At 34.5% G+C, this 24,655-nt stretch overlaps 1 protein-coding gene across 1 annotated transcript in view; it reads left to right on the top strand.

The window, feature by feature from the left end:
- SNX4 (sorting nexin 4) overlaps positions 1 to 23,511 on the top strand; it is a 78,833-nt gene extending 55,322 nt beyond the window's left edge. The window contains exons 10-14 of the mRNA XM_074214713.1: positions 10,970 to 11,059; positions 15,555 to 15,654; positions 17,248 to 17,393; positions 18,198 to 18,312; positions 20,940 to 23,511. Coding sequence (XP_074070814.1) covers positions 10,970 to 11,059; positions 15,555 to 15,654; positions 17,248 to 17,393; positions 18,198 to 18,312; positions 20,940 to 20,987 — 499 coding nt within the window. The 3' untranslated portion in view covers positions 20,988 to 23,511. The remainder of the gene's footprint in view (positions 1 to 10,969; positions 11,060 to 15,554; positions 15,655 to 17,247; positions 17,394 to 18,197; positions 18,313 to 20,939) is intronic.
- The last annotated feature ends 1,144 nt before the right edge of the window (positions 23,512 to 24,655 follow it).

The following is a 24,655-nucleotide window of genomic DNA, read 5'->3' as shown; positions in this document are numbered from 1 at the left end:
TATAGACTCACTTGAGCAATAAAGAGGAGAGAAAAAAATTAAAATTAAAAAAAATGGTAATAATTGTAGGTATGGCCAAGTGGCATAGTGGAAAGAGCACCATCCCTGGAGCCAGGAGCACCCGAGCCCAAATTCAGCCCCATACACCCAACAATCACCCAGATGTGTGACATGCAAGCCACCCCAACCCCACTGCCCTGCAAAAAAAAAAAAAAAGACCCAAAATAAAATAAAATAGTAATGATAGTAGGGGCGGCTGGGTGGCAGACAGAGCACTGCCCTTGAGTCAGGAGCCCCTGGGTCCAAATCCAGCCTCAGACACCCAATGATCACTCTGCTATGTGGCCCCAGGCAGGCCACCCAGCCCCATTTGCCCTGCACCCCCCCCCCCAAATAATAATAATAATAAAAAATGTGCTTCAGTCTGTGTTCCAACAGCACCAACCATGTCTTGGGTGGATCACATTCTTTATGATAAGTCCATCACAAAAGTTACTTCCATATTTTTCCACCGTTGCCATTGCTGATCACAACTCCCTCCTTTCGTATTTCTCTACTAATATGTACTATATTTTCTCTCTTTTCACTCTGATTCTGCTATAGGGTAGCTGAGTGGCGCAGCAGACAGATTCCCGGCCCTGGGGCCAAGAGGCCCCGAGCCCCCCTACCATCCCTTAGGCCCAGCATCCACCTGGCCCTATGGTCCTGGACAAGCCATCCAATCCCAGCCCCTTGCAAGAAATAAAAAAGAAAATGTGTTATATCTGACCACTATTCCCCCATGGTCCATCCTCTCCTCCTTCATTCACATTCCCACCCCTTCCCTCGTCCCCCTCTCTCCTTCTTACTCCAGATGTCTATACCCCATTGAGTATATATGCTGTTTCTTCTCCTAGCCACCTCTGATGAGAGCGAAGATTCCCTCATTCGCCCTTGCCTTCCCCCCCTTCCATATCATTGCAATAAATAGCTCATTGTAATAAAGAAAAATCTTATTTGAAATATCTTGGCCTATTTCCCCTCTCCTTTTTCTTTCTCCCATTACATTTCCCTTTTTTCTATTGACTCCATTTTTACATCACATTTTATCTTCAAATTCAGCTTTCTCCTGTGCTACATCTATAAAAGCTCCTTCTACCTGCTCTGTTAACTGAGAAGGTTTATATGAGTATTATCAGTGTCATTTTTCTATGCAGGAATACATGTAGTTCATCATCATTAAGTCCCTCATATTTTCCCCTTCTCCTCTGCTCTCTATGCTTCACCTGAGTCCTATGTTTGAAGATCAAACCTTCTGTTCAGCTCTGGCCATTCCAACAGGAACATGTGAAATTCCCCTGGTTCATTAAAAGTCCATCTTGAGAAATGTTTTTCTGGAATACACTCTGGTCATAACCTAAAACATCCTTGCTCCACTGCAGCTACATAGGTTAATGCTTTTTTTTTTTTTTTTGCCTTTTAACTTTGACCGGGGTCTTTGCCCTCTTGTCACTGACCTCCAGCACTCCTCTCCTCCTTGGAACTGCAACCCAGAACTGTGTATGGGCTATAGAATTATTAATGGGTACCAGTTGCAGAGTCCTCTAAAAGCTTTTTCTGACCAGTTGTCTGATCCCCTAGCCATCTCTGGACTGAGAACTCTTTTTTTTAATTATTAAAGATATTATTTGAGTTTTACAATTTTCCTCCCAATCTTACTTACTTCCCTCCCCCTACCCCCCCACCATGGAAAGCAATTAGTTTGTTTACATGTTGTACCTTGATCCAAATTGGGTTTGGTGAGAAACAAATCATATCCTTAAAGAAGAGACAAGAAGTCTAAGAGGTAGTAACAAGAACAAACAATAAGATAACTGGTTTTTTTCCCTAAATTAAGAGGAATAGTCCTTGAACTTTGTTCAAACTCCACAGCTCCTTATCTGGATAAGACAGCCCAAAATTGTTCCTGATTGTTGCACTGATGGAATGAGCTAGTCCTTCAAGGTTGATCATCACCCCCATGTTGCTGTTAGGGTGTACAGTGTTTTTCTGGTTCTGCTCATCTCACTCCGCATCAATTAGTGCAAATCCCTCTAGGCTTCCCTGAAATCCCGTCCCTCCTGGTTTCTAATAGCACACTAGTGTTCCATGACATACATATACCACAGTTTGCTAAGCCATTCACCAATTGAAGGACATTTACTGGATTTCCAATTCTTTGCCACCACAAACAGGGCTGCTATAAATATTTTTGTATAAGTGATGTTTTTACCCTTTTTCATCATCTCTTCAGGATATAGACCCAATAGTGGTATTGCAGGGTCAAAGGGTATGCACATTTTTGTTGCCCTTTGGGCATAGTTCCAAATAGCTCTCCAGAAGGGTTGGATGAGTTCACAGCTCCACCAACAGTGTAATAGTGTCCCAGATTTCCCACATCCCTTCCAACAATGATCATTATTCTTCCTGGTCATACTGGCCAATCTGAGAGGTGTGAGGTGGTACCTCAGAGAAGCTTTAATTTGCATTTCTCTAATAATTAATGATTTAGAGTATTTTTTCTAATGACTATGGATTGCTTTGATCTCCGCATCTGTAAATTGCTTTGCATATCCTTTGACCATTTGTCAATTGGAGAATGGCTTTTTGTTTTAAAAATATGACTCGGTTCTCTGTGTATTTTAGAAATGAGTCCTTTGTCAGACTCATTAGTTATAAAGATTGTTTCCCAATTTACTACATTTCTTTTGATCTTGGTTACATTGGTTTTATCTGTGCAAAAGTTTTTTAATTTAATGTAATCGAAATCATCTAATTTATTTTTGGTGATGTTCTCCAACTCTTCCTTAGTCATAAACTGCTCCCCTTTCCAAAGATCTGACAGGTAAACTAGTCCTTGATCTTCTAATTTGCTTATAGTATTGTTTTTTTATGTCTATGTCCTGTAACCATTTGGATCTTATCTTGGAATAGGGTGTTAGGTGTTGGTCTAATCTAAGTTTCTTCCATACTAACTTCCAATCATCCCAGCAGTTTTTATCAAAGAGGGAGTTTTTATCTCAATGGCTGGACTCTTTGGGTTTATCAAACAGCAGATTACTATAATCATCTCCTGCTTTTACACCTAGTCTATTCCACTGGTCCACCACTCTATTTCTTAGCCAATACCAAACAGTTTTGATGATGGATGCTTTATAATATAATTTTAGATCAGGTAGGGCTAAGCCACCTTCTTTTGCACTTTTTTTCATTAAGCTCCTGGCAATTGTTGACTTTTTATTTCTCCATATGAATTTACTTACAATTTTTTCTAACTCATTAAAGTCATTTTTTTGAATTTTGATTGGTAGGGCACTAAACAGATAGTTTAGTTTTGGTAGAATTGTCATTTTTATTATATTAGCTCTCCCTATTCATGAGCAGTTGATATTTGCCCAGTTATTTAAATCTAATTTAATTTGTGTGAGTAGTGTTTTATAATGGTTTTCAAAAAGATTGTGAGTCTGTATTGGCAAATAGACTCCCAAATATTTTATATTGTCTGAGGTTACTTTGAATGGGATTTCTCTTTCTAGCTCTTCCTGCTGTTTCTTGCTAGACATATATAGAAAAGTTGAGGATTTATGAGGGTTTATTTTATAACCTGCAACTTTGCTAAAATTGCTAATTGTTTCCAGTAGTTTTTTACATGATTTCTTGGGATTCTCTAGGTTAGACCGTCATGTCATCTGCAAAGAGTGAGAGTTTTGTCTCTTCCTTCCCAATTCTAATTCCTTTAATTGCTTTTTCTTCTCTGATTGCTGCTGCTAACATTTTAATACAATATTAAATAGTAGTGGTGATAATGGGCATCCTTGTTTCACCCCTGATCTTATTGGGAATGGCTCTAGCCTCTCCCCATTGAATATAATGCTTGTTGATGGTTTCAGATAGATACTGCTAATTATTTTAAGGAACAGTCCATTTATTCCTACACTCTCTAGTGTTTTTAATATGGATGCTGTATTTTGTCAAAAGCTTTTTCAGCATCTATTGATATGATCATATGATTCCTGATAGGTTTGTTGTTGATATAATTGAGTATACTAACAGTTTTCCTAATATTGAACCAACCCTGCATTCCTGAAATAAATCCTACTTGATCATAATGTATTATCCTAGTGATGACTTGTAATCGTTTTGCTAAGATTTTATTTAGGATTTTTGCATCTATATTCATCAGGGAGATAGGTCTATAATTTTCTTTCTCTGTTTTAACTCTTCCTGGTATAGGTAACAGTACCATATTGGTTTCATAGAAAGAGTTAGGCAGAGTTCCATCTTTCCCTATTTTTCCAAAGAGTTTATATAGGATTGGAACCAATCGTTCCTTAAATGTTTGGTAGAATTCACTTGTGAATCCATCAGGCCCTGGAGAATTTTTTTTAGGGAGTTCAGTAATGGCTTGCTCAATTTCTTTTTCTGAGATAGGGTTGTTTAGGTATTTAATCTCTTTTTCATTTAACATGGGCAAATTATATTTTTGCAAATATTCATCCATTTCACTTAGATTATCAAATTTATTGGCATAGAGTTGGGCAAAATAGTTTCAAATTATTATTTCCTCCTCATTGGTGGTGAGTTCACCTTTTTCATTTATGATACTAGCAGTTTGGTTTTCTTTCTTTTTTTTAATCAAATTGACCAGAGGTTTATCAATTTTATTGGTTTTTTTCATAATACCAACTTTTGGTTTTATTTATTAATTCAGTAGTGTTTTTTTGCTTTCAATTTTATTAATTTTATTAATTTCTCCTTTAATTTTCAGAATTTCTAATTTGGCATTTAATTGGGAATTTTTAATTTGTTCTTTCTCTAAGTTTTTTTAGTTGCATGTTTAGTTCATTGATTTCCTCTTTCTCCAATTTATTCATGTAAGCATTTAGAGCTATAATATATCCCCTGAGAGCCGCTTTGAATGAATCCCATAGGTTTTTGTATGTTGTTTCATTATTATCATTATCTAGGTTAAAATGGTTAATTCTTTCTATAATTTGTTTTTTGGTCCGCTCATTTTTTAAGATGAGATTATCCAGTTTCCAATTTGTTCTGGGTCTATATCTCCTTGGCCCAATATTGCATATGACTTTTATTGCATTGTGATCTGAGAAAGATGTATTCACTGTTTCTGCCTTTCTGTAGTTGATCATTAGGTTTTTATGTCCTAGTGCATGGTCAGTTTTTCTATAAGTTCCATGTATTGCAGAGAAAAAGGTATATTCCTTTCTATCCCCATTCAGTTTCCTCCATAAGTCTACCATATCTAATTTTTCTAACAATCTATTTACTTCCTTAACTTCTTTCTTGTTTATTTTATGATTCATTTTATCTAGATCTGAGAGTGGGAGGTTGAGGTCTCCCACTAGTAGAGTTTTGCTGTCTATGTCTTCCTGTAGTTCTTTTAGCTTCTCCTCTAAGAATTTGGGTGCTGTTCCACTGGGTGCTATATATTCAGTATTGAAATAACTTTATTGTCTGTGGTACCTTTTAGGAGTATAAATTTTCCTTCCTTATCTCTTTTAACGCTATCTATTTTTGCTGCTGCTTTCTCTGAGATAAGGTTTTTACTTCAGCTGAAGCAAAATATATTTTCCTCCAGCCTTTTACCTTTATTCTGTATGTTTCTCTCTGCTTCAAATGAGTTTTTTGTAAGCAGCATATTGTAGGATTCTGGTTTTTAATCCACTCTGCTATTTGCTTATGTTTTAAGGGAGAGTTCATCCCATTCACATTTAAAGTTGTGATTACTAATTCTTTATTGTCCTCCTTGCTATATTCCCTCTGTTTGTGTTTTCCCCCTTCCCCCCTTCATCCATATTCTCCAGTATTTTGTTTCTGAATACCACCCCCTTCAATGTGTTTGCTCTCCTGTATCACCTCCTCCCCTTTCTTTCCCCTTTCCCTTTTTCCCTTTTCCTTTCCTTTTGTTATTTGCCCTCTTTTCTCACACTCCCCTTCCCTTTCTCTGTCCCCCCTCCCCTTTTCCCTTTTTAATACTTGAAAGGTTAGATGTTTTATAAGTTAACTGAGTTTGTTTAGGTTGACTTTAAGCCAAGTCTGATGAGAAGATGATTCAGGTGTTTCTCATCTGTTCCCTTCTTCCCCTCTATTACCATAGGTTTTTTTGTACTTCTTAGTGTAATGAGATTTACCCCATTCAATCCCCTCCCTCCTCCCGACTCTTCCCTGTCCCCCTTTGTAAGTGGGTTGTGTTTTTTAGATCATTCTATCTGAGTCATAGAAAATTCTGAGTGTCTGTCACTTCTGGTTCAGTATATTCTATCTAATAGAGTTAAAATTCTTGAGAGTTAGAGTCTTTCTCCCAAGTGGGGTTAAAGCCAGTTACATCCCTTTAGATAGCAGTCTCATGCATAGATCATGAATGTCCATCATTTCTGGCTAGGTAGTTTCTCTCTGTTAGAGTTACAATTTTCAAGATTTATGAGACTCTTTTCCCCCATGCTAGGATATAGCCAGTTTTAGCTTACTGGATAGCAGTTTTTTTCCTGTTACCACCCCCCCCCCTTTTTTTTACTTTTTCATGTGTCTCTTGAACCTCCTGTTTGATGTCCAAATTTTTCTATTTAGCTTTGGTCTTTTCATCAGGAATTTTTGGAATTCTTCCATTTCATTAAATGTCCATCTTTTTCCCTGGAAGAGAAGGCTCAGCTTTGAGGGAAAGTAGATTCTTGGCTGCATTCCAAGCTCCCTTGCTCTTCGAAATATCTTGTTCCAGGCCCTTTGATCCCTTAATGCTGATGCAGCTAGGTCCTAAGTGATCCTTGCTGTGGCTCCTTGATATTTAAATTGTTTCTTTCTGGCTGCTTGAAGGATTTTCTCTTTTATCTGATAGTTCTGGAATTTGGCCACAACATTCCTTGGTGTTTTCATTTTAGGATCTTTTTCTGGTGGGGATCAATGTACTCGTTCAGTAACTACTTTGCCCTCCGATTCCATGATATCAGGGCCATTTTCCTTCGCTAGATCCTTTAATATTAAGTCCAAGCTTTTTTCCTCTTCAATGTTTTCAGGAAGTCCTATAATTCTCAGGTTGCCCCTCCTCAGTCTATTCTCAAGGCCAGTGGTTTTGTTGATGAGGTATTTTACATTTGCTTCTATTTTTTCTATTTTTTGATTTTGTTTAACTGACTCTTGCTGTCTCATGGAGTCATTAGTTTCTGTAGACTCCATTCTTTTTTTTGTGGGGGAGGGTTTTCTTCATTAACTTTTTGCAACTCCTTTTCCAATTGGTCAGTTCTACTTTTGAAAGAGTTTTCCATTTGACCAATTGAGATTTTGAGAGAATTATTTTCTTTTTTGCATTTGCCCAATTGAGGATCTGAGAGAATTACTCTCACTTTGTATTTTTAGACTGAGAACTCTTGAAGATGGCAGCTCTACCCTCAGCTGCTCTTATGCCTGCAGTGTATCTGGGCTCCTTACAGACTTTCATCCCAGGATTCCAAACTTGTGCCAACTTTCTAAATTTTCTTAGACCTGGAAAAATGTCTCATCCTGATCTGATGTTGAGTTTGCCAGTTTAATTTGAGGTGTTATTTTAAAGTTGTTTCAAGATGAATGTTGAAAGAGTTCAGCTGGGTTGCTTGTAATCCACCATCTTAGCTCCACATCTACCCTCAAGGTTGCTTGAGCATGTTTTAATTTTAACCTAATACTTAGCCTCCCAAGAATCTTTGTGACCTTTTTTTTTAACTATCATTTTAAAATAATGTTGTTCAGTCCCAACACCCCCCACTTGTTTATTTATTTTTATTTAAGTCCTAACATAACCATAATTGCTGGGCTCTTCTGCCCTCTAGCTATCTATAAAGGAATCCATGATAATTATGTATCTTAAAAGTAATTTTCAAATGCACACTTGTCTATATAAAGCACTTCCTAGACAACTTCTGTTCTAACTTTTGAATCTTTTGAATTGCAAGAATTTCCCAAGTTATCTGTAAAGAAGAAAGAAATTCTAACTCCAGTTTTTTTTATCTTTGTTGTTTCATTAAATATGGTTGCAGAGAAAAGATTGATTAAAGTTCTGCCTTGTTCCACTAGGGATAGGAAATAGAAGAGATAAGGTGCCATCTTCTGTATAGTTTGGCAGCCTTTCAGATGTGGTCTGCCAAGTCTTAATTTATTTGCTCTAATTTAAAGTTTTCCTAGACCTATATTAATTTCCCCTACCCCACAGTCATTGTAGGTCAGAAACTTCTTTGTCAGCCTGGCGCTGGGTGGGGGGGGGCTGGAGTATAATTGATGGAAAACATGTCCAGAAAAGACAGTGACACCTGTAAATTTTTAGAGAAACTGGGTCAGGAATAGAAGAAAAGATGAGGAAGCTATGAAAAGCAGGACCAACTTAGGGAAATTCATTCAGTGTTGGGAACCGATGGGTAGAATACACAGGAAAGGAAAAAATAAACCTCTTCTTCTTCCTCCCCCTCTGCTTTCTTACTCAGGTAGGAATTGTTTTTTTGCCTCAGTTCTCAGGTTACTTTCAGCTAAAAAAACATATATTACAGTCTTTATACTTGGTAGAATTGCAAACCAACCAGAGTGGAGGAACACCAAGAAATTCAGTGGGAACTAATAGAATAAAATGTTCTGTTCAAGACTGAGAGGAAAAAAAAGTAGGGTAAGATATTTAGATAGGATGTAAACAGTTAAGAATCATCAAACAATATCTTTACATGTAATTGGAAAAAAAATAAAATATTAAAATCATCTAACAAGATCAAATAAAAGTGAACTTATTGGTAGAAAGTATTTTAGGGATCAGATGATTAGTTTAGTCCTTTTTTTTAACGGATAAGGAATCCAAGACCCAGAATGACTTGTGGTAGATCTGGGATTCAAATTCAGTCTTTATTCCATAAATCTAGCACTTTCCATCATACCATTTTGCCTCCAATAGCATTTTAATAAACAAATTATTAGTGGATTTATATATTTCGAGATAACCATATTTCAGATTTCTTCTAAAATTGAGCTGTGTAAATATTAATCTATGCTGATGTAGCTCATCCATTCCCTTGATCATTTAATTAGTGCTTCTCCTGATATTCTCTAACTCTGCTTTCTTTTTCTTGGGATGGAGTTGAAGTTTAAACCCTGTTTTGTTTCCATCATTTTGGGATTCTGGCTTCAGAGGACTATTTACAGTTAACTCCAAGGTCCCTTTCCTGGGATATAACTGATACTTCAGAGCCTATCATGGGAAATTTTTATTTTTCTTTCCCAAGTGCATTCATTATCTTTTAATAGCTTATACTAAAACTGAAGATTTTTAACTTACTCATAAAGAATTAAAAAATATTCCTCTCAGTTGAGTATTTCTCCTGAAATAATTATTGCAATTTGCATATGTAGAAATTTCATGGTGTGTAATCTTCCAGATAATTTATTAAAATATAACATACATCTTAACAATTGTTTATATATCTTTATTCTAAGAAATGCTTGTTTATCCCTCCCCTTTTCCCTGTCCCTTAGTCCTGTCTATTGCCTTCAATCTGGTTGTTGCTCAAAAGCCTTTTTTGTTAACATTGATTTAGCATCCATAATCAAAATATTTTTTGAAGCTAGAAGGAGCTTTTTTTTTTTCTCACTAGTAACTTCCAAGAATTTGATCTGGACATAGAAAGAAGTTCTTCCAAGAAAACATTGCAAATCCTTAACCTGTAATTTCAGTGTTTAAGTTTGTATTTTCCTATTATAAATATTTTTTGAAGTGCACATTTTATGGACTTCCCCAAAAGTGTTGGTACAGCCTTAAATTTAGAACTGCTTTCATTTTTTGGTAGTGCTTAACTCTTTACTAATCCCTTTGCCTGTTCAAGTGATCCCATTCCATCCTATCTCCTCCAGTAGGTTGTCCCAAACACCCCCCCCCGCCTTGTTTATTTATTTTTACTTTAAGTCCTAACACACACACACACACACACACACACACACACACACACACACACACACACACGTTTATTTATTTTTACTTAAGTCCTAAGGCTTTTGGGATGCCCTGTATTTAAAATGATCCATACATTTTATAATTACAAATTGAATTTTTAAGCAACTCTTGTTGCCTACTCCATTTAGCAGAACAGGGAATAAATAATAAAGAAGAAGTAAATTTTTTTTTCTGATTTCTTTAGTCATTCAGAAGTGTTTATTTGGTGCCTACTACCACTGGGCTAGACACTCTAAGGGATACAAAGAAATTGAAAACGTGGTCTCTGGCTTTGAAATGTTCATTCATATCTAGGCTTACCACATATGAAATTGCTACCACACAGTTATAAGACAGTTTATAAGTAGGTGCTAAACTGCATGGTGAAGATTTTAAGTAGGAAGATCAGAGTCACAAAGTGATCAGAGAAAATTTCATGAAGGAGAGAAGACTCGAGAAATGCAGGTCCTTGAGAGAACTTTAAAGAATGAGTAAGATGTGGATAAACAATGGAGAGTTCCTTCTAGAAAAGAGGAACAGCATGAACAAATAGAAACTATAGTGTGTCATGAAGATGACCTGATCAGAAGAGAGGTCAGTCACTAAGCAGTTGTTATAAAACACATATGTGCCAGGCATTTTGCTAAGTGATAGAAAACAGTACCCTGCAGTTTTCATATTTTGCCTCTTATTTACTTTATAAAATGTGATACACATACAAACATACACACATACTACTTACATACTTATATATATACACACATGTATATGTACATTTAAATTCTCTGTTAAGAGGGATAGGCACTTACCAATATTGCTGAAGTGCATTATAGATTTCATTGCCTTTATTTTGGGAAAAAAAAGTTGTTTTAGTATGCTTGATGTATACTTTAGAACATTAATACTTTGTTCTTTAGGAAAGTTGTTCATTTATATATATATATCTGTGTGTTGTGTGTATAAATATATATATATGCATTTGCTTTTTTAAAACAGATATGCAGCTTCTATTGATGATATTTTAGAAGAAGAGGAACATTATGCAGATCAACTAAAGGAATATCTTTTCTATGCAGAAGCATTAAGGTAAGTATAGTTAAAATTCTAACTTCCTTTGAAGGTCCTAGGCTAGATTAAATCCTTTAATTCCTACTGGGAAAAACCTTTCCTCATCTGGATGAATTGAAACCTTTGCTATTCCCCTAAACAGGCGAAAATAGATATACATTAAAAAGATAAATAAAGATGAGTTGTACGGATAATACTCAATATGCCCCACATAGAACCCAGTTATATTTCCACTTGAACTTTGCTACCTTCCCTTTTATTGTCAAGGGCAACACCATCCTCCTAATCTCTCAGACTGAAAACTTGGAATTATCCTGGATTTCTTGCAGTCTTTCACTCCATCCCAATCTGTTGAATTTCACCTTTGTGACATCTCTCAAATAAGCCCTTTACTCTTTGACATTGGCACCCAGTATAAATCCTTATTACTACATCTGGACTATTAAGAACTTCCCTCTGGTTCTGCTTGCCTCAAATCTCTCTCATTCCAATCCCTCCTCCATTCAGCCACTAAAGTGATTTTCTTAAAACACATTTTACCAACTCAATCTGCTACTCAATAAAATCCAGTGACCTCACCCCCCCCACCCCCTTGCCTCCAGGATCAAATAAAAGATGTTCTATTTGACATTCAAAGTCCTCATAGTCTGGCTCCTGCCTACATTTCAGATTTTCTTATACCTTTCTGACATGTTCTTTGATCCAGTGAACCTAGCTTGTTGGCTGTTCATGAATAACACATTCTTTCTATCTCTAGGCATTCTCTCTGGTTGTTCCTTGAGCCTGTAACACTTTGCCTCCTCCACTTCAAATACTGACCTCTTGACTTTCTTTAAGTTCCAACTAAAATCCCATGTTCTCCAGTCCCTCTTCACTTCATGGCCTCCCCTTCTGTTAATTATTTCCTCTTTATCCTGTATGTAGCTTGATTAGTCTATACTTGCTTGTATATTGTGTCTCCCATTAGATTACAAGGTCCTTGCATGAGTAAGAATGTGTATAATTTGTCTTTTAACTCTTTTTGTATTTTTAGTGCTTAGTACACTGCCTGCCCCACATAGTAGGTGCTCAAGTGTCTCTAAATATTTTTGTATTAAATGATACCTTTCCTTCTGCCTTTCACCTTCTGGAGTTATGCCTAGCATGATGTTGCTATTGTTAGTGACATTTGTAATATAATGCCAGATTCTTTTCCAAAGGATGGATATATTTACAGCTCCAGTAAGAGTGCATTAATTAATATGCCTATCTTCCCAAACCTTTTCTGGCATTTATCATTTTCATAATTTGTTATCTTTATTAATATGATCGATGTTTTAATTTGCACCTCTCTTATTTATGATTTAGAGAACTCCAAAGTTTTTGAGCTTGGTTTTTAAAAGAGTTTTGGTAGTATTGTTGTGTCATTTTTGTCCTTGTATCTGCAGCAATTAATCAACCATTATATATTTATTAAATACCTATTATGTGCCAGGTGTTGTGCTTAAGGACCTAGGATACAAAAGGAGGCAAAAGACAGTCCTTGACCTCAAGGAAATAATCCCATATTATAATAGGGTTCAGTGAGGACATATTATCTTCCCTTATTAGAATGCAAGTAGTCCAAAGGTCAAAGGAAAAAAAAATGTTACAAGTAACTGGAAAGCAGAAAATCAGGTACAGAATAGTTACAGTTATATATGATTTAGCAGCCATCACTGTAATGAGTAGAGAACTAGAGTGGATAAATAAGTTATGGTATATGTATGAGATACTAATATTGTACAATATTGTTGTCCTTTAAGAAACTTGGAAAGATGAAAATGAACTGATATACAATGTAATGAACAGAATCATGAGAACAGTTTATACAGTGACAAGAGTCTGAAAAAGATCACTTTCAGAGAATTGGGAAACTCTTATTAACATGATGTCAGTCCTGCTTCCAGAGAACTAATGATGACATTCTATTCATATCCTAATAAAGAATGAAAGAGTAAATGCAGCATGAGGCTTAATATATTTTTTGAAATGACCTATGTAGAAATTTTTTTGAGTGTAAATGGTTTAATAGGGGTACTCAGTGGAGTGGAAAGGAGAGAAGATAGATTTTTGTTGATTTTTTTTTTTAAGAAGCTATCTTAATAATACTGGTGAGAACTGATGAGGGCCTAAACTAGAATTGGAAGAAGGGAAAGGATAAACAAGATATTTAGGAGGTAGAATCAAATTACCTGGCAAATGTTTGGATATGGGAAGAATGAGAGAAAAGCAAAAATTGAGGATTGTTGAGGTTCTTGAGTCTGGGTGACTTAACTGTTCCTCAACAAAAATAGGGAAGTTAGGGGAAAATTTTAAACATCTTGTAATGTTCATCTTATGACACAATATTCTCTTCATTAATAATTTAATGAGATCTTAAGAGTCATTCATTCAGCAAACATGAGCACTTACTATGAATAACACAGATAAAGAGATCTGTGACTTAATTTTTTTTAAATTAATGTCATAGCACATATTAAGTTTGAATATAAAATGATTGCATTTTTTTTAGGTACCTTAATTCAATTCTACCTCTTATTAACAATGACAACAAGCCCTAATCCAGTGTATCATTACTGCATAGGTCTGAGTTCTTGTTTTTGTTTTTGCTTTTTTTTTTTTTTAGGGGTTTTTTGCAAGGAAAATGGGGTTAAGTGGCTTGCCCAAGGCCACATAGCTAGATCATTATTAAGTGTCTGAGACTGGATTTGAACCCAGGTACTCCAGACTCCAGGGCCAGTGCTTTATCCACTATGCCACCTAGCTGCCCCTGAGTCCTTAAAGGCTGTTTCAGCAGAGCACAGGGTCTGTCAGATTCTAAGCTACTAACCTGAGATGCTTTTTTTGTTTGTTTGTTTTGCAAGGCAGTGGGGTTAAGTGGCTTGCCCAAGGCCACACAGCTAGGTTATATTATTAAGTGTCTGAGGTCGGATTTGAACTCTGGTCCTCCTGACTCCAGGCTATCCACTGCCCCACCTAGCTTCCCCTAACCTGAGATTCTTAACCTTTTTTGTGTTAATGGACTTATTGGACAGACTGGTGAAGACTATGAACCCATTCTCAGACTACCATTTTTAAATATACAAAATGCATATGTTTGTAAAGGTACTCAGTTATTTTGAAGTTTTGCTCCACATATTTAAGGTTAAGAACCCCTGTTGTAAAAGGCTTTGAATAGAAGACTTGTGTTAGATCATACGTCTATTGCCAGAAAACCAGTCCAGTTAGACTGGTTACATACAGGTGATAGATTTTTTAGCCACAGCAACTTTTGAGTCATAGAGGGTAATAATCTATATTGGCTTCTTTGCTGACTATAGTGGATGAAATCATAGATTTCATTAATGAACTCAGTGGTCCTTAATATATCAAATTATAAAATTCCGCCCTGTGAGATTTTAGTGAACTAGAGCTCCAAGTCAGAGAAAAGAAACAATACCCATCTCACAGTCTCACTGTGGCATATTACATTTTTAATTGAGGGACTTTATGGGGTCAGCTAGGTGGTGCAGTGGATAGAGCACCGGCCTTGGAGTCAGGAGTACCAGCCTCAGACACTTAATAATTACCTGTGTGGCCTTGGGCAAGCCACTTAACCCCATTATCTTGCAAAAAAAAAAAAACCCTAAAAAAAAGAGGGACTTTATAACATAAATTGTTTTATAATAGATTTTTTTGTATTTAAGTAGGATCCCCCAACTAAGCACATATAAAACATTCATCAGAATACTTTAACCCTTTAATAAAAATTTTGAAAATTAAACAAAACTTGTATTTTTTAAAAAGGTCTTCAGCATACATTTCCATAGTTATTTCTGTTGAAATTTTTATCCTTTTCTTTGGTGTACCAGATTGAGAACTACCATGGAAGCTGACCAGGATTTAAGTCATACCCTCTGACACATACTGACTGTGTGGCCCTGGGCAACCTCTCAGTATTTTAGACGGCTCTGTAAGATTGAGTCTCTCATAAAGTGTCAAACCATATTGCTAGGAGAAATTTCTGCTTGGGGAGTTCCCTATAACAATAAAATCACAGGTCCTTTTCTATATATATTCATTCATATATTAAATAAAATTATACATATACTTAAAAATTAAGATATTTGTATCTACATAAATTTGAGAATATAATTAAATTTTTTGATATGTTAAATATAAAATTGTCCCATGTTCTGCTGTTGGTTAAAATATGAAATTAACTGTATTTGTTAATATTGGGCTTAAAAAAAATCGAATATAGACCCCCCCCCCGTCCATGGAGTCAGGAAAACCGAAGTTCAGATGTGGCCACAGATACTTAGTAGTTGTGTGACCCTGGACAAGTCAGCTTCACTTTTTTTTAAATTTTTTTCTTCAGTTGTAATATCAAATGTGATATCTGTAAAGTGTTTAGCACATTGTTGGCACTGTGTCAGTGTTTATTCCACTTTCTTTCTTCTCTATAAAAATGATTAGAAAGTCCAATGACAGCCTATCTTTTTCTTCTCAGAGCGGTTTGTAGGAAACATGAACTAATGCAGTATGATTTGGAGATGGCTGCTCAGGATCTGGCATCCAAAAAGCAACAGTGTGAAGAACTTGCAACAGGAGTAAGTGCACTTCATTTCATTTATGCTTTATAAGACTTATGTTTTAGACACTAAGCTTTGCAAAAAAAAAAAGTATTATATATAGCTATCACTATACAAATGCATTGTATCTAATTATGAGATAGTGGTTCAGAAAGATACCTTCACTTGTCTATAAATTATGTGTGATCTTCTCATGAAAAAAAAAGTAAAGCAATTGGTACTGTTGTTTACTATGGTATTGAAGACAACTCTATAAAATGTTGCTTTGTATGTTACAGTGGTAACTGATACCAGAATTGATTATATATTTATTGGGTGGGTGGGATGGAAGGAATGCTCCTTTGAAGTAGATTGTCAGTTGTTTTGCAGTTTATAGTCTTACACAGTTGCCTGGGCCAATTTTGTGGGAATTAATTTTTTAGTTCATCCTGAAACAATTCAGTTAATTACTCTATTTAAGAGATAGAGTCAAATTGTCTAGCAAATGTTTGGATATGGGAAAAGTGAGAGAAAAACAAAAATTGAGGATTGTTCTTGAGTCTGGGTAACTTAACTGTTCCTCAACAAAAAATAGGGAAATTAGGGGAAAATTTTAGAATATTTTTCATACTCTTTGTGAGTACTTCTGAAGAATATTATCTGTTTTAAGCTTCATGAAGGCAGGGACCCTATCCTATTTAACTTACCCTAGGGCTTCAGAATTCTATAGGTAGTGGATACTTATTGAATTGTATTGGTATTCGACTGATTTGGGGGATTAAAGTGGACACTGTGAGAAGAATCTCTCACATAATGGAATTCTGCAATAATATGTTATATTGGTAAATGATTTTTATGATTTCCAGACCTTTTTAATTTGATTTTTACATTAATCCTTTCTGATGACCAGGGCAAATAGTGTTTATAGTACCTACTAAATTTTGGTCTGTACTATATTATATAGTTTCTATGTATTGTTAAGGTTAGAACCTACACTGGTCTGTTAATTCTTTCCACCAGGCCATGCTGCCCTTCATTAAAAGATGTAACAACCAATGTGACTGGGCAGGCACTCAATTTATGCCTGTAGTGATGATGAGATACAGTGAGCCTTAGGTATTTTTTTATTTACTCTTTTTTGTGATTAGTGTGTGACATAGTTAATTGTAGTTAAGAGAGTAGTTTGTAGTGGTATGTGGAATAGATACTTTGGACTTTTTTTTAAGCTTTAGAAAAATTCCAGGCCATTTTTGAGTAGGTTATTCATCGTTTCACCTTGTAAAAGGAAAGATCATTACCTCACTAATCTCCAAAAAATGAGGAAAAGGAGAATAATGAAGTATGTGAATTTAGGATACTCTATTTTATGCACCTGTTGCCAAAGCTTAATTTTTTGGCTTGTGAATAGATGACATTTTCAGTCTGTGGTAAGCAAATTTTAACTAGTTTTTACCTTTTTTGTTTCTTTTTATAGTTGACTTTTAAATTATATCTACTTTTATGTTATTAAACTGCTATTTATTAACTATAACTCAAGTATTCCCTGGCACGATATTTTTACTTCTTTGGATGTTGGAAAGTGGAAAAGAAAGTGCTTTTTGTTTATTTACTTACTTACTTAATTGCTCTTAGACTGTGAGGACATTCTCCTTAAAAGGAATGACTAGTAAACTGTTTGGTCAAGAAACTCCAGAACAAAGAGAAGCCAGAATAAAGGTGCTAGAGGAACAAATAAATGAAGGAGAAGAACAACTGAAGTCTAAAAATCTGGAAGGCAGGTAAAAGTTCTGAAAAACTTGACAAAACTTCATTTTAGAAGGCATGAAATATTACTCACCATGGAGATAATTATTTTTCTGCTGAGATATCTTATTCAAAGGGGGATCCTTGTTCAATGGGAATTAGAAGAATAATAAGTTTATCTGTTTATTTAAAATGTAAATGCTGTTCATTTCCCCAAAAGGTAGTTCCCAAGAAATCAGTCAATTTACAGATGGTTTTTTATTTTTGCAAGGCAGTCGGGTTAAGTGAGATGCTTTTATTTTTAAAATAAAAATGATAAATGTGGTTCACACAAAATTTTTGAAAACCATAGTCATCCACTAAAAGAAACAAATCACATGGTCAGCTCAATTCATTAAATGTTTAAGCATTTGCTTTATATGCAACCGCTTGGTGCAGTAGGAATACAAGATGAACCCTACATTTTCACACAAAAAACTATATATTTTCATATGACTAAGGGAAGCAGTTTATGCTACCAAGTTCATGTGAATCAGTTCACGTAGTATCCTCTTGCTTCTTTGAGAGGTGTCATTTTTTAAGATTGCTTTACATACCAAGACCACCTAAGATAGACTTCCTTTTCTTTGCACACTCCAGTCACTTAATAATACTTGTTGAATTGAGCTGTGGCAAAGCATATATTATTAAAGAAAGGGATGTCTTCCCAAAAGTGAAACATTTTCCCCAGTGATTGAAAACTTAGACACACACTCACACAGTTCAGAATAGAACAACTGACATAAAGTGTCCTTCATGTAAATAAGGACAATAATAACTCTACCTTAATTTCATTACAGAGAATTTGTCAAAGCTGCTTGGTCAGATATTGAACGCTTCAAAGAGCAAAAGAACCACGATTTAAAGGAAGCTCTCATAAGCTATGCAATTATGCAGATTAGTATGTGCAAAAAGGTAGGTCTTCAATAGATTCTTAGTTAAGCTGTACAGTTGGGGAGAATTTTACAATTTAATTACATCTAAATACTGTTGTGATGCCAGAAGAATTTACTTCTATGCTTTTGAAAAAGTCCATGATACCAGAGTTAAGTTTATTAATTTTATATTATTACTTTATCAGATTTTATAGACAGATCTATAGTATTTGTAATATTTTGAGTTTATAAATTTATGCAGAAGATTTAAACTCTAAATGCATATTTTAGATTCAAGAATTCTTTTCACAAATTAGAATGATCAAAACCTTGAAAACACTGATTATGTCTTAATAATAATTCACATTTTTATGAAGTGTTTCAGTTTTCAAAACTGTCCTTTAGCATTTGCTAATCAGTGCTAAATGAGGTGGGTTCTGTCCTCATTCTCACCTTTAATTTTATCAGTGTAGGGAACTATGTTGACACTTCCATGCACTCAAATTGAAATACCTTTTTTGGAGCCAAGTTTGGCTGTTTTCCAACATTTAGTTTTAATTCTTTTTGTGATTTCTGTTATTTCCATTTCCACTGCTATAGTTATTGAGTATATAATTTTCCTATTTCTGGTTGCTTTATAACAGTTCATATATCTACCCATACTTTTTTTTGTATTTGTCATTCATTTTTTCCTAATGGCACAGTAATATTACAATTGCATTCCTATATCACAATTTGTTTTATCATTGCCTAGTCAATGGGCATCAACTTTGTTTCCAGTTCTTTGCTATTACAAAAAAGTATTACTATAAATATTTTGGTGTGTATATATAGAGAGAGCCTTCCTTTTAGTCATTTGCTTTGAATAATTTTAATTTGCTTTCCAGAAAGATAGGACAAATTCACAACTCAGCTTAATATTGCATTACTGGATCCATCTCATCCTTCCTAACCCCTCCAGTATTGTCTATTCCTACTTTTTTTTTTTTTTTTTTTGCTGTTTGCCATCTTATTGAACATAAGAGAAACCTCAAAATTTTTTTTACTTTTCATTTCACATATTACTGATTTGAAACATTCTTTTATATGGTTGTTAATAGTTTGCATTTTTTTCTGAAAACTGATCAAATTCCTTTGACAACTTTTCTATTGAGGAATAGCTTTTAGTTTACATTTCTTTGTTGGTCTTCTTGGCCATGAGAACCTGATCTGGATTTTCCTTCAGTCAGCTCTTTTCCTAGTTGCATTAATTTTGTTCATGTAAAAACATTTTTAATTTGATGTATTTGAAAAGATTTGTTTTATCTTCTATAATCACTTATATTCTTGTTTGATTGAAAATAGACTTTTTAGCCATTACTGTGAAAGTTATCATCTAGTTTTTTAATAGTAAGATCTTTAACTTATTAAAGCATCCCATTTTGAGTTTATTGTAGTATATAATGTAAGATGTTATTTTAAACCCAATATTTACCAGAGGAAAAATATTTACTAGCTTTCTCCAGGAATTCCTTTCAAACAGGAAGTTCTTTCCTATCTTGCTTGCCTTTTCATCGTGTGAAGTTTTTTTTTTTAATTCTTTCCATTAAATCCTCCATAAAGGATTCATTCAATGGTCTTGAGACCTTTCTCCAGTTCTTTTATATTTGGGCTACATTTAAACTGTACTTCTATTATTTCTCATGCCTACTAAATTACTGATTTACCTCATTTTCCGATTCTGCATGTCTTTAATGGTATCTGTTGGATCATTTTTATCATGAGTCTTTAAAACAAAAAAAAAACCATGATTTTAATCTTATAATGGCAGTTCTTGGAGTCCAAACCACTCATTCCTTACCTATGACTAGAATTTGTTAATGTGTAGTAGGATAGATGCAATATGGGAGTTAAGAGTTTCTGAAACTTTAGACATTAACTGGTTTATTTGGATTTTTTTTTTTGTAGTTCCTTTTATTTTTATTTTATTTTTTGCCCCAATTACATAGAGGTAGTTTTCAATTTTCATACATTTGTAAGTTTATGAGTTTTTTTCCTACACATTTTTTCATCACCCTCCTTTCCTTCCCCCCATGGCAGCTAACAATCTGGTATAAGATTGTATATATGATATATTTACATGTCTAACATATTTCCATATTAGTCATGTTGGGGGGAAAAAGAATTAGAATGAAGGAAAAGCCTTGAGAAAGAAGGGGGAAAAAATGAAAGAAATTTTTAAAAATGAATAAGGTATGCTTTGTTCTGCACCCAGGCGCCTAGTTTTTTGGGTTGTTTATTTTTTCCTGGATGTGGATGTCATTTTCCATAACAGGTCCCTCAGGGTTGTCTTTGATCAGTGAACTGTTGAGAGGAGCTGCATCCATTATAATTCACCTCACAATGTTACTGTTAAAGTGTACAATGTTCTCCTGGTTTTGCTATCTCACTATATATCGGTTCATGCAGTTCTTTCCAGGCTTCTCTAAAGTCTAGCTACTCATGATTTCTTATAGAATAATAATGTTCCATAGCATTCAGATACCATAATTTGTTCAGCTTATTTGGATTACTTTTTGATAAAAATCTCTTGAATCTCAATGCGAAGTCTAATAGACTGAGATATTAAGCACTTAGTTTTTCAGAACCCTTTATGAGTCCTCTACTAATGTTTCCATTTTCTTTTAGGGAATTCAAGTGTGGACCAATGCTAAGGAATGCTTCAGCAAAATGTAACACTATAGAAATGAATTCCTCTTTATTCAAGTGCCCCAGAACAGAAGCACAAGTACATAATGGAGACTTGAGTTGCTACCTGGTATATACAAAAATTTACAATTTAATCATTTGAGTAAATCAATGTTCTTTATGCTGATTGTAGTTGTTAGAATAGCACAAAAAGGAGATGATGTTTTAATGAAGATTAACATTGAAATTAAGAACTTATGATGATTCTCCCCCCAACTCCCCAAAGTCATTTTGGTATTTTTTGGAAGGAATTTGAACTAATGAAAGTCCCATTTGTTAGGTCACGTTTCTATGTCCTTTCAGTCCATGCTTTCTCTATAAATGTATGAAATGATTTATAGAGTTTTTACTTAAGATTATATTCTTGAGGTTTACCCAGAAAAGATGGCCAAGTGGAAACTCACCAGAATGCTGTGGGGGTGATTTTTTACTTGCCTTATAGTTGAGCTATTTGCTTAGACAAAAGCTCAGCAGAAACTTAGTGTGAAATCTAAGCTATTCCACCCATACCTCCTCAGCACCCCTGTGAGTAATGTATGCATACACTAGAAAATGCCTTCAACTTTGTGCTTCACCAGAATTTTGATATTGGACAAAAATTTTATACTGCCAACAAAGAAGACAACTCTTTAAATGAGTAGTGGAGTCTGTTGTCATTAATTAGTAGAAAGCTTTTTAATTGAATATATTAAGTAAAATAAGGAAGTTTCCAAATAATTTTTTTCAAACCTGAGTGATGAGCCTAAATTAACTTGGCTTAGCTCTTGACATATGGTGTTTCAGGGTACAAGATATAACATTTCAGTGTATAAGGTCTATATGTCAATAATATATGTGGTATCTTCATTATTAACATCCTTCTTTTATAATGCTTGGCTGTAATTTTGTAAAGAAAATAAATAAATTATATTGATTTTTTTTTGTTTGATTTTCATGATGCAATATGTACAAAAGCCAGGCATCTTTATTTTTTGCTAGCTTTGCAGAATCTTAAATGTGAATTTGCTGTTTCTAATTATGTAAAATAATAATCCACTACTATTTAGCATTTGACTTTTTTACATGTTGAAAATGTTGCAAAATATTGTGGAAATTGCCAGACTTAATAATAAAAGAAAGAAGCATTGTACTAATTTTCATATGAGATGCATTGATTTAACAAAATGATACTTCATTAGCTATATCTTAGAATCTGTTCCTTGGATTTTATTCTTCCCCCATTTATGACCCCCCCCCATTCCTCTCCAGCTATTGGTGTTCTTTGTTTATTTCACTATTTCATTGTGTATAATTTTTTTGGAACAAAATGTTTGCTTTAAAAATAAGGAACTATACTGAAATGTGAATTGTTTTTTGTTTTATTATTCTCTTCAGTTTTATGAAAGATAAAACTTGTAGAAGAAAAGTTCATCTGTTAAAAGATCCACAAATGAACATTTTTGTCTGTGATAAGACAACCTTTCCATTTGACATTTTTAGAAAATTCCACAATGACAGACACAAACTGAAAACTGGCAGTAGCCAAATATATACCGTACCTTTCTCATTCCCATCTGACTTTAATTTTCAAAAAGAAATAAAAATCTTCTTTTTATTTTTAGCTCCATTCTAAATAAGCAACATAAAATTCTTGAATATTTTTAAAATTTTCTATAAATTATTATATACCTGTCTAATAGAATGTATTGGACCCTTTTTACTCAATTTTTGACTTTGTCACCAAAAGATGCTATGAAGTAGTTTGCCTTCATATTTTAGAAGACTAGTTTACTTTTTAAAATTGTGCAATTCAATAGCTAAATGTTTCCTAACCTTAAACATCTCTTTAGAAATATTTTGTGATAGAAAGCATTTGGACATGATTGCAGGAAAGAATTAAAAATATATAAATGGACTAGGCAAAATTTCTTCTAGTCTTCAAGTTCCATTAAAAAAAGTGTTCATTTCAGTCTCTAGTTTTTTAATTGTTTAATTCTCAAAATAAAAAATAAAAAGCAGGTATAACAATAAATCATTTTTAAAAGTTTTAAACTCATATTAAAAAATAAATAGAAAGATTGCAATGCCTTCTAGGCTACCCACTAAGGAATATGACAATCTACAGTGTTACCTCAACTGAAGTCATTGTTATTTAAACCTCGGTCTTTGTAGCTAGAAATTTGACTTTGTGTGCTTCACTAATGATTGTAATTTAATACAGGTCAAAATAAGGACTAAAGAATAATTTAAAATATCTGTATTTTTAAGAAAATATTCACATTTGTTTTAGTATTCAAGGATAAGGTTCAGGTGAAAGAGTATCATACTCCAGGCCCTTCAAGCTGTCCTCCTTTAATTCCTCACTTTCTCTGCCTGTGTCATTGATTTTCCCCTTGAATAAGCTCCTTTCTCTCTTCTGGGCTAGGTTCCCATCCTTCAGGGATTTTCTTAAATGCTATCCTATCAGTCACTTCCCACTCCTCCTCAATACCCTCTAGTGGGGCCCTCTCACCTGCAGGATTACCTATCAAAGCCCTTCCTAACCCCCACCCCCCCCACCCCACCCCCGCACCCAGGCACCTTTCAGGTCTTTTCTCTTAAGTCTCTCTATCTCCAGCCCAGTGACATTGGCCTCCTGGTTTCCCCATCTCAGCCTTCAGATCTCAGCTTAAATTCCACCTTTTACACTTAGAAACCAGAACCTTTCCTCTGTTGATTATTTCCCGGCCACAGCCTGTTGTTTACCTCATTAGATTGAGAACTCCTCCAGGTCAGGGACTGGCTACAGTGCTTGACACATATTTTTTGACTGACTCAAACTTATTTGGGGACAGCTAGATGATGTCATAATACATAGAATGTTTGCCCTGGAGTCTGAAAGACTTTTCTGAGTTCAAATTCAGTCTCAGATACTTGCCTAGCTGTATGACTCACCTTTAACCCTATTTGACTCAGTTTCCTCACTTGTAAAGTGAGCTTGAGAAAGAAATAGTAAACCACTTCAGTATTTTTTGGCAAGAAGGTCCCAGCAGGGGTGATGGAGAGTTAAACACAACTAAAATGACTGAAAAACAATTTTTAAAAAATATTTAATAGAGGGGCGGCTAGATGGCACAGTGGATAGAGCACTGGCCCTGGAATCAAGAGTACCTGAGTTCAAATCTGGCCTTAGACACTTATTAATTACCTAGCTTTATGGTCTTGGGCAAGTCCCTTAACCCCACTGCCTTGCAAATATATATATATATATATATATATATATATATATATATATATATATATATATATTTAATAGAAAAGTCAGGCTTTTGCCATCTAGGGTCACAATTTTATTAAATTTGAAATCTCCATAAATACCTTTTATTTCAGACTTTTCAGTTCCATATTAGAATGACATTGCAAAGGAGTTTATTCCTAACATATTGTAATTTTACATGTATATTACTATACAGGATATTTCAAAATCATTGTAGTTTTAAATTGCTAAAGTTTAAAACTGCACAAAGACTTTTTTGTATACCCTGAATATATTTACTTCATTGCAGGGAAAAGCTTTTTCAATAGGAAGCAGTCATACCTGGAAAGTGTAAATAATGTGAAATGTACTTTTGCAACTCTTTATCATGTCTTTTAAGAGCACTTTTTTCTTTCAAAGAATGATTGATCCATCTAATCTG

The sequence above is a fragment of the Macrotis lagotis genome, chromosome 1, assembly GCF_037893015.1.
Source record: "Macrotis lagotis isolate mMagLag1 chromosome 1, bilby.v1.9.chrom.fasta, whole genome shotgun sequence".
Lineage (NCBI taxonomy): Eukaryota > Metazoa > Chordata > Mammalia > Peramelemorphia > Peramelidae > Macrotis > Macrotis lagotis.
Note: the sequence above shows the minus strand (reverse complement) of the source record. Positions and strands in the feature narration are given on the sequence as shown.